General features: G+C 49.2%; 1 protein-coding gene across 1 annotated transcript in view; it reads right to left on the reverse strand.

Moving 5' to 3' along the window:
• Positions 1-14,511, reverse strand: part of COL13A1 (collagen type XIII alpha 1 chain) — a 122,660-nt gene that overhangs the window by 19,833 nt on the left and 88,316 nt on the right. The window contains exons 30-32 of the mRNA XM_075610618.1: positions 7,503-7,547; positions 2,255-2,296; positions 101-127 (exon numbers count right to left, since the gene is read on the reverse strand). Coding sequence (XP_075466733.1) covers positions 101-127; positions 2,255-2,296; positions 7,503-7,547 — 114 coding nt within the window. The remainder of the gene's footprint in view (positions 1-100; positions 128-2,254; positions 2,297-7,502; positions 7,548-14,511) is intronic.

Here is a 14,511-nt window from a genome sequence, read left to right on the forward strand (position 1 = left end):
CACATGCACACACACACACACTCACACCCAAACACACACACAGACACACTGCAGTTTAATGTCTAATGAGAACTAGTTTTATTAAATACAGTGATCGTACCTTTGGGCCAGACAGTCCGGGAGGACCCTGTGCACGGGAACAAACAAAAATGGAACATTATAGAACTTTAACACCTTCCTTGTTCACCCCTCAAACAGCAGCTATTGCGCAAAAACATGGAAACATGTAATGAGCCAAAATAATTCTGACCCACAAAAACGAATTGATTGGCATTTTAATTTATTTCAGTTGAAGATTAATATAACTTCACTAGTAACAAAAATGTAGGAATAATAAATAATATATGCAGAGATCTGTTCATCCAAGAAATTCCAGTAAATTAAAGCCTTCTTTACTTCTTCAGATCCTAAGCCTGCATACAGTACTGCTACTTTCAGCAGTCATTCAATGGCAATGAAAGAGAACAAATGATCTCATTTGCTTGCAATCTTATTAACCTCAAGATCTCCAGACTCACTGGCTTAGTCCGCTATACTGTGCTAAAGATAATAACCAGTGTTGGGATTGTTAGGCCGCGCTTATAGTGCTGGTGATGGCGACGCGACCAATGACGTCACCCATCGCCGCCAGCGAAAGTTATAATGTAACTTTCATCGATGTCGCTAGCGACAGGGTCATTGATTGGTTCAGAGACAGTCACAAGTGGCGACAGTCTCTGAAAAATCAACTTTAACCCGCTTCCAACTTTTTGGTTGCTCCGTCGCTCCGTCGCTCCGTCGCGCTTACTATAAGCGCTTGCGACGGAGTCAATTGTTTTGTTTTGGAACGACGTCGCGTCGCGGGCACTATAAGCGCAGCCTTACATCAGTGATGGTTAAGCACAGAGGTGGCCAACTCCTGTCCTCAAGGCCACCAATAACTCAGGTTTTAAGTATAACCCGGCTTCAGCACAGGTGGCTTAATCAGCCTGATTGAGCCATCTGTGCTGAAGCTGGGATATACTTATATTCCTGTGCTGAAGCAGGGATAGCCTTAAAACCTGCCCGGGTTGGTGGCCCTTCAGAACTGGAGCTTGCTACACCTAGTTTGGCACATTGACACCTGTATTGATGAAATATTTGGCAATGGTGCCCACTTAGTGCACTACTGGCTCCCGTGTACGATAATTCTCAGCCAATTTGGGCCTTGCAGCTCCATATAGAGTTTAATACAGTATGACGAAATCCCTGGTAGTAAAAGACACAGAACCAAGACTGACACCGCCTGTCTCAGCTAATCAAATTGAAACAGTATTCGGTGCTACAAACCATAGCCTGCAATAACAGTGTTACCCCAGTAGAGGGCAACAGATGCCCATAAATAAATGATTTGAGAAATGAAGAGAAACGCTATAAAATCATATTGAACTGGGGTTACCATGAATGACCTTTCATTTTAAAGGATTTCCCTGTTTAAAAAAGATGGTATATATTAGCCCTGGACAACAGGCCAGCTCCTTTTCGGAAGACCAATATCTCCCTTTAGGAAACATACTATCTGCTTGTTCCATATTGAGAGATTCAGCATGTGGAAAACGGGACCGGCAGGTTATGGCCCATATATACTAAGCAATGCTATTCCATTCAAGTGACCACATGGTATCTTTCGGTACAAAGGGCCAGATGAATTAAGCGCCGTTAGCCTATTGAATCTAAACTTAACCTAAATGAATGTTAGGTTAATTATAATGCCTATGCAGTGACGCAAATAACCTAACGTTAACCCAGTGCTACTCCTTAAATACCTTATGGTTATTTTGCTTCCACCCGTTAGTGCTAACGTTCCCCCTAACAAGAACAAGCTGGCGTTTGCTCCGTCCAGACACAGAAAAATTGGGTTTTCTGGAGAGATCGATCCCTCTCTCCCTCTCTCCCTCTCTCCCTCTCTCCCTCTCTCCCTCTCTCCCTCTCTCTCTCTCTCCTCTCTCTCTCTCTCTCCCCTCTCTCTCTCTCTCTCTCCCCTCTCTCCCTCACCTCTCGAAAATACCACCTGTTACCTATTCCGTGCCCTGATTTAACAGGGCCTCGTGCATTTGGGCACATATAGCACTAGATTGAAAGGTACAAGTGTGTTTGGCTATAGGCGATTTCTGCATTAAGAAAACAGCCTTTACTACAATTCAAAATCAACTGTGAGTCTGGATTTTATTCTACAAATGCAATTTAGCTATAAATATATAGATATATGTAATATAGGGGAGTCACAAACACTTACCACAGGTCCAGAAACGCCTGGTGCACCAGGGGGCCCAGATACCTAGGGACAGACAAACATCATCTAAAGTGCGGCGTGTAGGATGTTGGAAACATGGCAACTTACTGTATATAAAACAGTATTAATATTAATAAACACTTCTCCTCTATAATTTCATTAAAATATATGGGAAATATTTAGGGCCACATTTACTAAGCAGTGCCGTTCTCGGCCATAAGATGGCGGTGTACGACACCTTATGGCAGTAGGATATATATTGACTATAAGGTGTCTTATTTCCTTAATACCACTAAGGGCTGTTATATAATGGCCGCGTGCGCTACGCCGTGCGCGTCACTTATAATTGGCTGAGGTTAGTCAGCCCTTCTATACAAGGACCGCGCGCGCGGCAGTGAGCGTGCATCCGGCTGACAGCGGGGAAGACGGGGAAAATAATCTTTCGCGCCGCTACCGGCGCTGAAATGTATGTATGTGTGTGTGTATGTATATATGCTTGTGTATGTATGTATATATGTGTGTGTATGTATGTATATATGTGTGTGTATGTGTGTGTATGTATGTGTCTGAACGTGTCTGCACAATGTTAATAAATATTTTATTTTTTACAAAAGTGGTTTTATTTTTATAAATAATAAATTACACATACATACACACACACATATACAAACATATACATACACATACATACACATACATACATACATACACACACACATATACAAACATATACATACACATACATACATACATACATACATACACACACACATATACAAACATATACATACACATACATACACATACACATATACAAACATATACATACACATACATACACATACATACATACATACACACACACATATACAAACATATACATACACATACATACATACATACATACACACACATATACAAACATATACATACACATACATACACATACATACATACATACACACACACATATACAAACATATACATACACATACATACACATACATACATACATACATACACACAGCTCACAGCTCAGCATACACATACATACACATACATACACATACACACATATACATACATACACACACATACATATACAAACATATACATACATACACATACATACATACATACATACACACACACAGCTCACAGCTCAGCATACACATACATACACATACATACACATACATACATATACATACATACACACACACATATACAAACATATACATACACATACATACACACACACATATACAAACATATACATACACATACATACACATACATACACACACACAGCTCACAGCTCAGCATACACATACATACACATACACACACATATACATACACATACATACACATACATACACATACATACACATACATACACATACATACACATACATACACACACACATATACATACACATACATACACATACATACACATACATACATACATATACATACACATACATACACATACATACATACACATACATACACATACATACACACACACATATACATACACATACATACACATACATACACACAGCTCACAGCTCAGCATACACATACATACACATACATACACATACATACATACACACACACATATACAAACATATACATACACATACATACACATACATACACATACATACACACACACAGCTCACAGCTCAGCATACACATACATACACATACACACACATATACATACACATACATACACATACATACATACACACATATACATACACATACATACACATACACATATACATACACATACATACACATACACATATACATACACATACATACACATACACATATACATACACATACATACACATACACATATACATACACATACATACACATACATACATACACATACATACACACACACAGCTCACAGCTCAGCATACACATACATTCACATACACACACATATACATACACATACATACACATACATACATACACACACACAGCTCACAGCTCAGCATACACACAAAAAGCGTGCGGCACGTGCATGCGCGTTCGCACAGTCACGTGCGCACGGCCGCACATTCTATAGAACAGCCCTAAGGCTCGGTCCCCGGTGGTGATGGCGGCGGCGCGTGGCAGTGTGCACGCCGCACACCAATCACTCACCTCAGAAGTAGCAGGCCCCAGTGTCTTCTTGCGTGTTGGCTCACACAGAGCGGTGGCGCGCCAGCCAGCAGGGGATACAACATGATTGTGTTCCCGGGCAGCTCGGACCAATGGGAGTGCAGCTACTGTTGACCAATGGCCGTGCCCCCGTCATGGCCGTGCCCACCCGTTTTAACCATGCCCCCGCGCCTCCCATCGCTTCCTTCAGACCACAGATCGAGGTTTTAAGCTGTGCACGCGTCGCCAGGATGCCAGGTGCGTGTGCAGCAGCCTCCACTGGGGACTTAGCTTAAGGCAGGGGTGTGCAAACTGGGGGGCGCGCCTGGGATTTTCTAGGGGGGGGGGGGCGCGGCAGTTACAGAGGCCCCACACTCTTCCCCAAGGCATTTAAATTAAATGCCGGGGGAGGCGTGAGGCCTCTGCAACTTCTCTTCCCTGCTCTCAGCCGCCTCTTCGGTGACACATCGCAATGACAATGCAGTGTCAAATGATGCTGCGGGGCTAAATGGCAACGTGACGTCACATGACATTGTGACGTCACATGATGCTGCCAAAGCCAGAGAGCCGGTAAGGAGGGGGGGCGTGCGAGTAGGGGGAGAGAGCAGACAGGGGGGCGTGAACAGAAAAGTTTGAACACCCCAGCTCTAAGGCACAGATCCACAAAGCTCTGTTAAGTCACTTAAAGTGACAACCTCATGGTCACTGGTAGCTCTCCTGGGGACCAAAAATACATTCTTGACCTGGACCCCAGGTTGTTAAACAAAGGAGGGGAAGAGAGGGGTTATTGAGTGGTGGAAGGGTCGTGTAAGCGGCCTACAACTTCAGGGTATAGACCGCTAGGCCCCGGACAGTTGTCCCGAGTGCTACCCTGTCACTGGCCGTCCGTAAACAAACACATGAATGTTCAAAGGACAATAACATACAGTTAAGTCCTGATTTCTTCCGTAAAGAGCATTGCGTTAAATATAACGTCTGTTAGCGATGATGAGACGCAAATGAGGTGTCATAACTTTGCATACCCACAAAAGTCAGTTACGGCCAACGTGGAAAATGAACGCTACGTTAGTTAGGCGACCCTCACTGGTAATACCTAAACGTAAGAGTTACTTACCACCAGACCCTAAAGCAGGCTTTCCCAGGTCTGGATGTGTGCAACACCACAGTTAGGTGTCATTTAGTTAACATAGCGTCATTTCCCAGAGTTATTTCCCTGTCCTCTGCTTATGAACTCCAGTTAAATGCCTATTTCAGGGTCTGGATCAGAGTAATGATAAAACATACTTAATGTCACATCACTGGAAGATAACAAAACGTTATGCTACAAAAACGTAATGTTAATGAGATGTTAACCCCCCTGGGAACCTTAGGGCTGGGACCCGCTGCGCCCAGCGGCGCGGGCGGCCGCACGAGCGTTCCCCATCAGCAGGGGAATCCTCCCGTAATCCCAAGCGGCGACGCGTCACGTGGTGTGGCTGTGAGCCAATGAGGATGGGAGGCTTAGGGGAGCGGGGAGCGGGGAGGAAAGGGAAAGCAGCAGCAGCACCAAGGGAGCCCCCCTCCTCCCTCCCACAGACTCTCTCCTCATAGTCTGCAGTGTAAGCAGATGCGGGGGGGGGGGGGGGAACCCCTGGCAAGGAGGAGAGGAGGAGTGGAGGCTTCGGGGAGCAGGGAGGCTGCGGGGAGCGGGACACATTTATTTACTACTGCCTGTCTTCACACTCATTTACATGCAGGGCCTGGGGGACGGGGCCCGGCTTCAGGGCAAACTGAGGGGGGAGAGGGGGGCGGTGGACGGACGGGACTTTACAGCACCCGATTAAACTGGAGATATGTCAATGTTATATTCCACTCCAGCACACGGACACACGTCATGGCCGCGCCCCCCCTCGTCATGGCCCCGCCCACCCGACCCATTTGGTCACGCCCCCCGCTCCGAAAAAAGTTTCCTGCAGACCGCAGATCGCGGTGCAGTGAGTTGCATGCGCCGCCGGCAAGCAAGACAGCCGTGCGGACGCATGCAACGGGGCCTTAGCCTTATGCCCTTTCCTGTCTTAGGTAGTGTCACAATATAAGCCCTGATTTAATGGAGCCTTGTGGATCTATCCCATAGAACACAGGTCGCCAACTCCAGACCTCAAGGGCCACCAACAAGTCGGGTTTTTAAGGATATCCCTGATTCAGCACATGTGGTTCAATCAGTGGCTCAGTCGTTGACCTTAAAACCTGACTTGCTGGTCACCCTTGAGGACTGGTGTTGGCCTAGAAGGTTATTCATTAAAATGAGATAGTGCCAATTGGAGACTTACCATTGAATTGACCCGATCAGAACTATCGCACTTTAGTGAATATCCCGCGTAGAGGAGCTTTGCCTTTACAAATATATATTCCACCCCTTGGTGGGAAGCAGGGGGTCTCCGGATCTGAATCGTGTCATTTTCAGTTCCGGGGACTCCCCAGCTCCCTGAGAAATGTACCTCTGAAGGCGATGCCTTCATATCTGTGTCACACGGGCCAATAAGGAAGTGGGAAGGGATGACACCGCAACTTCCTATTGGCCCACGAGACACGGGACCTTTAAACAGACATTTGCTGTGCACGGCCGGAGTTGCTACGGGCAGCCCCTTCAGATGTAAGTATCTCAGGAAGCAGGGGCTTCCTGCAGCTGAAATCAATGCGGTTCAGCTCCGGAGACCCTAGTAAAATTAAAATAATAACAAATAGCAAGCGGTAAAGCCACTTTAATCTTGAAGTTTTGTCTTTTACATTTCTTGGGCCAAACCCATTCATACTTAAGAATAATTTGCACGTAATACATACAAAAAATATTATCCTATGAAAAGATGCGGTTTTATAAAATGAATGCATGAATTGTCTGAGCTTTAAAAAAACCTGTCCATATTTACTGGGAATAGATTTGAGTGGTATGGTGAACATTTTAACAATCTAATAACAAGATATAGAGTACAGCCTTACTGTACAATTCTAGTCATAATCAGGGTGGAAAATAATTTACAGAGAAAATGAATAATAAGGTACAATTCTAGCATTAAAAATGCAAAAGTAATTCACTTACTGAATTCCCCGGGTCTCCTTTCTCTCCAGAGTCTCCATGCTCTCCCTAATAACAATGGCATAACATTATAACACAAGTAATCAGAAGCCAGATACAGCGCTAATAACACGACACAGAAAGCAGAAACAGGGGCCCAAGCCAAATGGATATTTTCAAACGAGTACTGTACACCACATCTTCACAGTGGAAGCTCAATTGTTTCACTTTTAAAGCGGCAATCCAAGCCGGCGTTTCCTTTTTCTCCCGTTTTTGTTTATTTCTTCAATTGGATTGAAGCAGGGGGTCTCCAGAGGAAACCTCATTCATTTCAGCTCCGGGGACCCCCTGCTTCCTGAGACACCTCCGTAGGGGGTGCCGGAAGCCGCTCCGCTAGCTGGGTTCATGTAATGGTGGAGTTTCAAAGCTGCAGCGACCTGCGGGCCAATAGGAAGCCGAAACGTCACCCGACGCGGCTTTCTATTGGCCCACGTGACACAGAGCTTTAAACTTTGCTGAGATACTGACAGCCCCACGAAGGTCTGTATCTCAGGAAGCAAGGGGTCCCCAGAGCTGAAATTAATGGGGTTCAGTCTGGACCGTCTGATCAGCTGTGGGACTCCCCCCCTCCTGGGGTTACCATTACATGTGAGTGAATATACTGTAATTATCCCGGATCAGCATATCATGGTCTCCCTGTGATACAGGTTGGAGGCTTAGCTGACGGACTCGTCCATCACTATTTACATCTGTGAAACGGTGAGACGCAATTAAGCCCTCATTCATATCCATCTTTATATCTAGACTAGCTGAGAGCCCCGGCGTTGCCCGGGATGTTTGTGGTGTGGGTGTGGCATTTGGGTGGGGAGTGGTCCACGCGGCCCATGTGCGGTGGTAGTGCTGCTGTGGCTGTACTGATGGTGATTGTATTGGTGTGCTGATTTGGGAGGGTTTGGTGCTGATGTGGGGGTGCGGATGTGGGTGTGCCGATGGGGGAGGTGCAAAGGTGGCGATGTGTGGGTGCTGATGGTGTTGATGGGGGCTGGGAATGGTGGGGAGCCGAGAATGCCAGTGTGCTGGGGGGGCATGGGATACCGGTGTGCTGATGTGGTCGTGCTGGGGTGTGTGTATACATGTTTGTGTGTATACATTGTATGTGTGTGTGTGTATACATGTGTGTGTGTGTATGTGTACGTGTGTGTGTATACACGTGTGTGTGTATGTGTATACACGTGTGTGTATACACGTGTGTGTGTATGTGTATACACGTGTGTGTATACACGTGTGTGTGTGTATACACGTGTGTGTATACACGTGTGTGTGTGTGTGTATACACGTGTGTGTGTATACACGTGTGTGTGTATACACGTGTGTGTGTGTGTGTATACACGTGTGTGTGTATACACGTGTGTGTATACACATGTGTGTGTGTATACATTGTGTGTATGTATATATTGTGTGTGTGTATACGTGTGTGTATACACATGTGTGTATACACGTGTATACATGTTTGTGTGTGTATACATGTTTGTGTGTATACATTGTATGTGTGTATAAGTGTGTGTGTGTGTGTGTGTGTACATTTGTGTGTGTGTACACATGTTTGTGTGTGTATACACACGTGTGTGTGTGTGTGTGTGTATACATGTGTGTGTATACACATGTGTGTATACACATGTGTGTGTACACATGTGTGTGTGTGTACACATGTGTGTGTTTACACATGTGTGTGTGTGTACACATGTGTGTGTGTGTACACATGTGTGTGTGTGTACACGTGTGTGTACACATGTGTGTGTGTATACACATGTGTGTGTGTATACACATGTGTGTGTGTGTATACACATGTGTGTGTGTGTATACACATGTGTGTGTGTGTATACACATGTGTGTGTGTGTATACACGTGTGTGTGTATACATGTGTGTGTGTGTATACATTATGTGTATGTATACCTGTGTGTATACGTGTGTGAGTGTATACGTGTGTGTGTATGTGTACATGTGTGTGTGTGTGTATATGTCTCCATGTGTGTGTGTGTATATGTCTCCATGTGTGTGTGTGTATGTCTCCATGTGTGTGTGTGTATGTCTCCATGTGTGTGTGTGTATGTCTCCATGTGTGTGTGTGTATGTCTCCATGTGTGTGTGTACGTGTACATGTGTGTGAGTATACGTGTACATGTGTGTGTGTGTGTACGTGTCTACGTGTACATGTGTGTGTGTGTACGTGTCTACGTGTACATGTGTGTGTGTGTCTACGTGTACATGTGTGTGTGTCTACGTGTACGTGTGTGTGTGTCTACGTGCGTGTGTGTACGTGTGTGTGTGTACGTGTGTGTGTGTGTGTGTACGTGTGTGTCTATGTGTGTGTGTGTCTACGTGTGTGTGTTTGTGTATACGTGTGTGTGTTTGTGTCTACGTGTGTGTGTTTGTGTATACGTGTGTGTGTGTATACGTGTGTGTCTGCGTCTGTGTGTGTGTGTGTGTCTACGTGTGTGTGTGTGTGTCTACGTGTGTGTGTGTGTTTGTGTCCCTGTGTGTCCTTTGGCCCGTGACTCCGCCTCAGGGAAGGGGGGGGGGTGGGGGGGGAGGTGGTGGGAAGGGGGGGGGAGGTGGTGGGAAGGAGGGGGGGAAGGGGAGGTGGAGGGGAGGTGGTGGGAAGGGGGGGTGGGGGGGGAGGTGGTGGGAAGGGGGGGGAGGTGGTGGGGGGGTGGGGGGGGAGGTGGTGGGGGGGTGGGGGGGGAGGTGGTGGGAAGGGGGGGGTGGGGGGAGGTGGTGGGAAGGAGGGGGGGAAGGGGAGGTGGGGGGGAGGTGGTGGGAAGGGGGGGGTGGGGGGGAGGTGGTGGGAAGGGGGGGGAGGTGGTGGGAAGGGGGGGGGGTGGGGGGGAGGTGGTGGGAAGGGGGGTGGGGGTGAGGTGGTGGGAAGGGGGGGGGTGGGGGGGAGGTAGTGGGAAGGGGGGGAAGGTGGTGGGGAGTTGGGAAGGGGGGTGGGGGAGGTGGGAAGGGGGGTGGAGGTGGTGAGGAGGTGGTGGGAGGTTGTAAGGGGGGAGTGAAGGGAAGGTGAAGGGGGGGGTGAAGGTGGGGGTGGAGGGGAGGTGAAGGGGGGGGGGTGGAGGGGAGGTGAAGGGGGGGGGTGGAGGGGAGGTGAAGGGGGGGGGGGGGGTGGAGGGGAGGTGAAGGGGGGTGGAGGGGAGGTGAAGGGGGGTGGAGGGGAGGTGAAGGGGGGGGGTGGAGGGGAGGTGAAGGGGAGGTGAAGGGGGGGGTGGAGGAGGTGAAGGGGGGGGTGGAGGGGAGGTGAAGGGGGAGGGTGGAAGGGGGAAGGGAGGGAAGTGGAGTGAGGGGAGGTGAGGGGTGGGTGAGGGGAGGTGAAGGGGGGTGAGGGGAGGTGAAGGGGGGTGAGGGGAGGTGAAGGCCGCTCCCTCACCCGTCCCGGCCGCTCACTCACCCGTCGGCAGCTCCCTCACCCGTCCGGCCGCTCCCACGTGGATCTGAGGCGGGAGGCAGCTTGTTGTGGCCGCTCCCCGCTGTGTCCCGGGCGCTCGCTCCGCTGACTGTAGCGGCGCCGGGGGGGGGGGGGGGGGGGTGGAGGGGAGGTGATTTGAAGGGGGTGAGGGGTGGGTGAAGGCCGCTCACTCACCCGTCCGGCCGCTCCCACGTGGAACTGAGGCGGGAGGCAGCTTGTTGTGGCCGCTCCCCCGCTGTGTCCCGGGCACTCGCTCCTCCGCTGACTGTAGCGGCGCCGGGGGGGGGGGGTGGTTGAAAGCGCGGGAGACACGGGGAGAGGAGGAGGTGCGCGCGGGTATGTGAGGCCCCCCCCCCCCGAGTTATACATGCTGCTAATGTACACCCCCCCCCCTACTGTGTGTGTGCGTGTGTCCCTGTGTGTGTGTCCCTGTGTGTGTGTGTGAGTGTGTGTGTGTGTGTGTGTGTCCGTGTGTGTGTTGTGTGTGTGTGTGTGTCCGTGTGTGTGTCCGTGTGTGTGTGTGTGTGTGTGTGTGTCCCTGTGTGTGTGTTTGTGTCCCTGTGTGTCCTTTGGGCCGTCACTCCGCCTCAGGCCAAGAGAGGTGTGCGGGGGCGGCCCAAGGGACCAATGAGATTTCCCCTAGGGACACCGGACATCCAGCAGGCAGGCAGGCATGCATGCAGGCAGGCATACAGTGCTTTCACTAATTAGTATAAGATACCGACTGCTCCATCTATTTACCTCACTACCGCCATACATACCTTTGGTTTTCTACAGGTTACCATTGAACTAACTTTTCATCAGCCACTTCTCCTATATCACAGCAGTCCCCCCCCCCCCCCTCAATGTGTGCAATTACATATCGACTATCCTCCTCAATTGAGTTACGGCTTATGATTGGTCAATATTGTTTTTTATTCATTGTTGCTTATATACGGTATGTCTCTTTTGATATCTTATATATGGTTCAATAACATAGGGACATTGATTGTCCTGTTTGTTTTATTAAAAATTGTCCTATTTTTATATACTACTGGCACCTGCGCTCTTTTTTGCTGCACACATTTTATTTGATTTGGTTAAATCCCTTTTTAGAGCTGCATTTTCCTGGTATTAATTGCCTTTCCACATCTTTATATATATCATTGTTCCTCAGTTATACACTCCATTAACCATTTAATACTTATCACTTTTCTTATCTGAGCTCTGGTACATTCTTTTGTTGTTCATATACACAGCTCAACCCTGTTATAGCGCGATCCGTTGCAACGCGAATCCGCTTATAACGCGATGTGAGCGTGGCTCCCAATAATATGCAGTACCATGATGCAGATCTCCTACCATGCCGATTTCTAGCCCCTCCTGTGCCCTGCTGGGGTGACCAGGGCTTGCCATGTCCCAGGTGGCAGGGAGCTGGCTGCCTGCGCCCCCCCACTCCACCGCGGCTCAATCGTCAAATGACGTCACGTGACCCCACAGCGTTATTCGACGCTGGTTACCATGGCGATACGTTGCTCTGATGCTCTCTGTTCAGGGGGATCACACACACACAGACACACACACAGAGACACACACACACACACAGAGACACAGACACACACACAGAGACATACTGTCTCTTTAAGGGAGCTGGCTCTGATTTTCCTCTCTCTCCCTGTCAGCCGGAAGCTTTAGGCAGAAGCAGGGAGAGGAAAGAGCTGCCAGCTGCTGCCGGGTCAGTCCTGCGCTGGGGTGCCACTGCGCCACCAGGTCATGGACAGCTGGGAGAGATATCCCAGCTCTCCCTCATACCCCCCCCCCAAGCACCACGCTATAACGGGTTCAGCTGTTTATATATATATATATATATCAGCTTTACACTGAAAAGTGTACTGAAGTGTATATATATACTGTATATATAGTGTACTGAAGTGTATATATATATATATATATATATATATATATATATATATATATATATATATATATATATATATATATATATATATATATATATATATATACTAGCTGAGAGACCCGGCGTTGCCCGGGATGTGAACCATGCTCACACTGACACACACTGCTCATTGTTCACACTGCACACTGCACACTGCACACTGCACACTGCACACTGCACACTGCACACACACTGCTCATTGGTCGCACTGACGCACACTGCGCACACACAGCTCACAGTGACACACACTGCACACACACTGGTCACACTGACACACACTGCACACTGCACACACACTGCTCACTGCTCACACTGCACACTCACTGCTCACTGCTCACACTGCACACACACACATACACAGCTCATTGCTCACACTGACACACTGCACACTGCACACACACTGCTCACACTGCACACACACTGCATACTGCACACACACTGCTCAATGGTCACACTGCACACACACTGCTCAGACTGACACACACTGCATACTGCACACACACTGCTCATTGGTCACACTGCACACACTGACACACTGCTCATTGCTCACACTGCACACAGTGCACACACACTGCTCATTGCTCACATTGCACACACACTGCTCACACTGACACACACTGCACACACACTGCTCACACTGCACACACACAGTGGTCATTGCTCACACTGCACACACTGACACACTGCTCACACTGCACAGTGCACCACACACACACACACACACACACACACACACACACACACACACACACACACACACACACACACACACACACACACACACACACACACACACACACACACAGTTACAGACAATCACAGACAGTTACACACACTCACACACAGTCACACACAGTCACACACACTTACACAGTTTCAAACAGTTTTCACACAGTCATAGACACTTACACAGACTTACACACTCACACACTCTCACACTGTGAAACACTTACACACACTGTCACACACAGTTACACACAGTCGCACACAGTTTCACACAGTCACAGACACTCACACACAGTCTCACACAATTACACACACCAGCACCAACACCCGCTCCCCCCCCCCTCCTCCTGCGCAGGCAGCGGGGACACCGGAGGGGAGAAGGTGAAGCGGGGACCGGAGGGGCATCCCCCCTCCCATCTCACGTCCCGCGGCCTGTCACGCGGTGACAGGGGGGAGCCGGGACCGGAGGGGCATCCCACCTCCCATCTCACGTCCCGCGGCCTGTCACGCGGTGACAGGGGGGAGCCGGGACCGGAGGGGCATCCCCCCTCCCATCTCACGTCCCGCGGTGACAGGGGGGAGCCGGGACCAGAGGGGCATCCCCCCTCCCATCTCACGTCCCGCGGCCTAGTGGGGAGCCGGGACCGGAGGGGCATCCCCCCTCCCATCTCACGTCCCGCGGCCTAGGGGGGAGCCGGGACCGGAGGGGCATCCCCCCTCCCATCTCACGTCCCGCGGCCTGTCACGCGGTGACAGGGGGGAGCCGGGAGCGGAGAGGCAAGAGCAGCACGTAGCATGTGGAGGGGGGGGAGCTCACCCGTCCTGCCGCTGCCTCACTCATCCTGCCGCTGCCTCACTCATCCGGCCGCTGCCTCACTCATCCGGCCGCTCCCACGTGGATGTGAGG

Source organism: Ascaphus truei, chromosome 8, assembly GCF_040206685.1.
Source record: "Ascaphus truei isolate aAscTru1 chromosome 8, aAscTru1.hap1, whole genome shotgun sequence".
In the NCBI taxonomy this organism is placed as follows: Eukaryota; Metazoa; Chordata; class Amphibia; order Anura; family Ascaphidae; genus Ascaphus; species Ascaphus truei.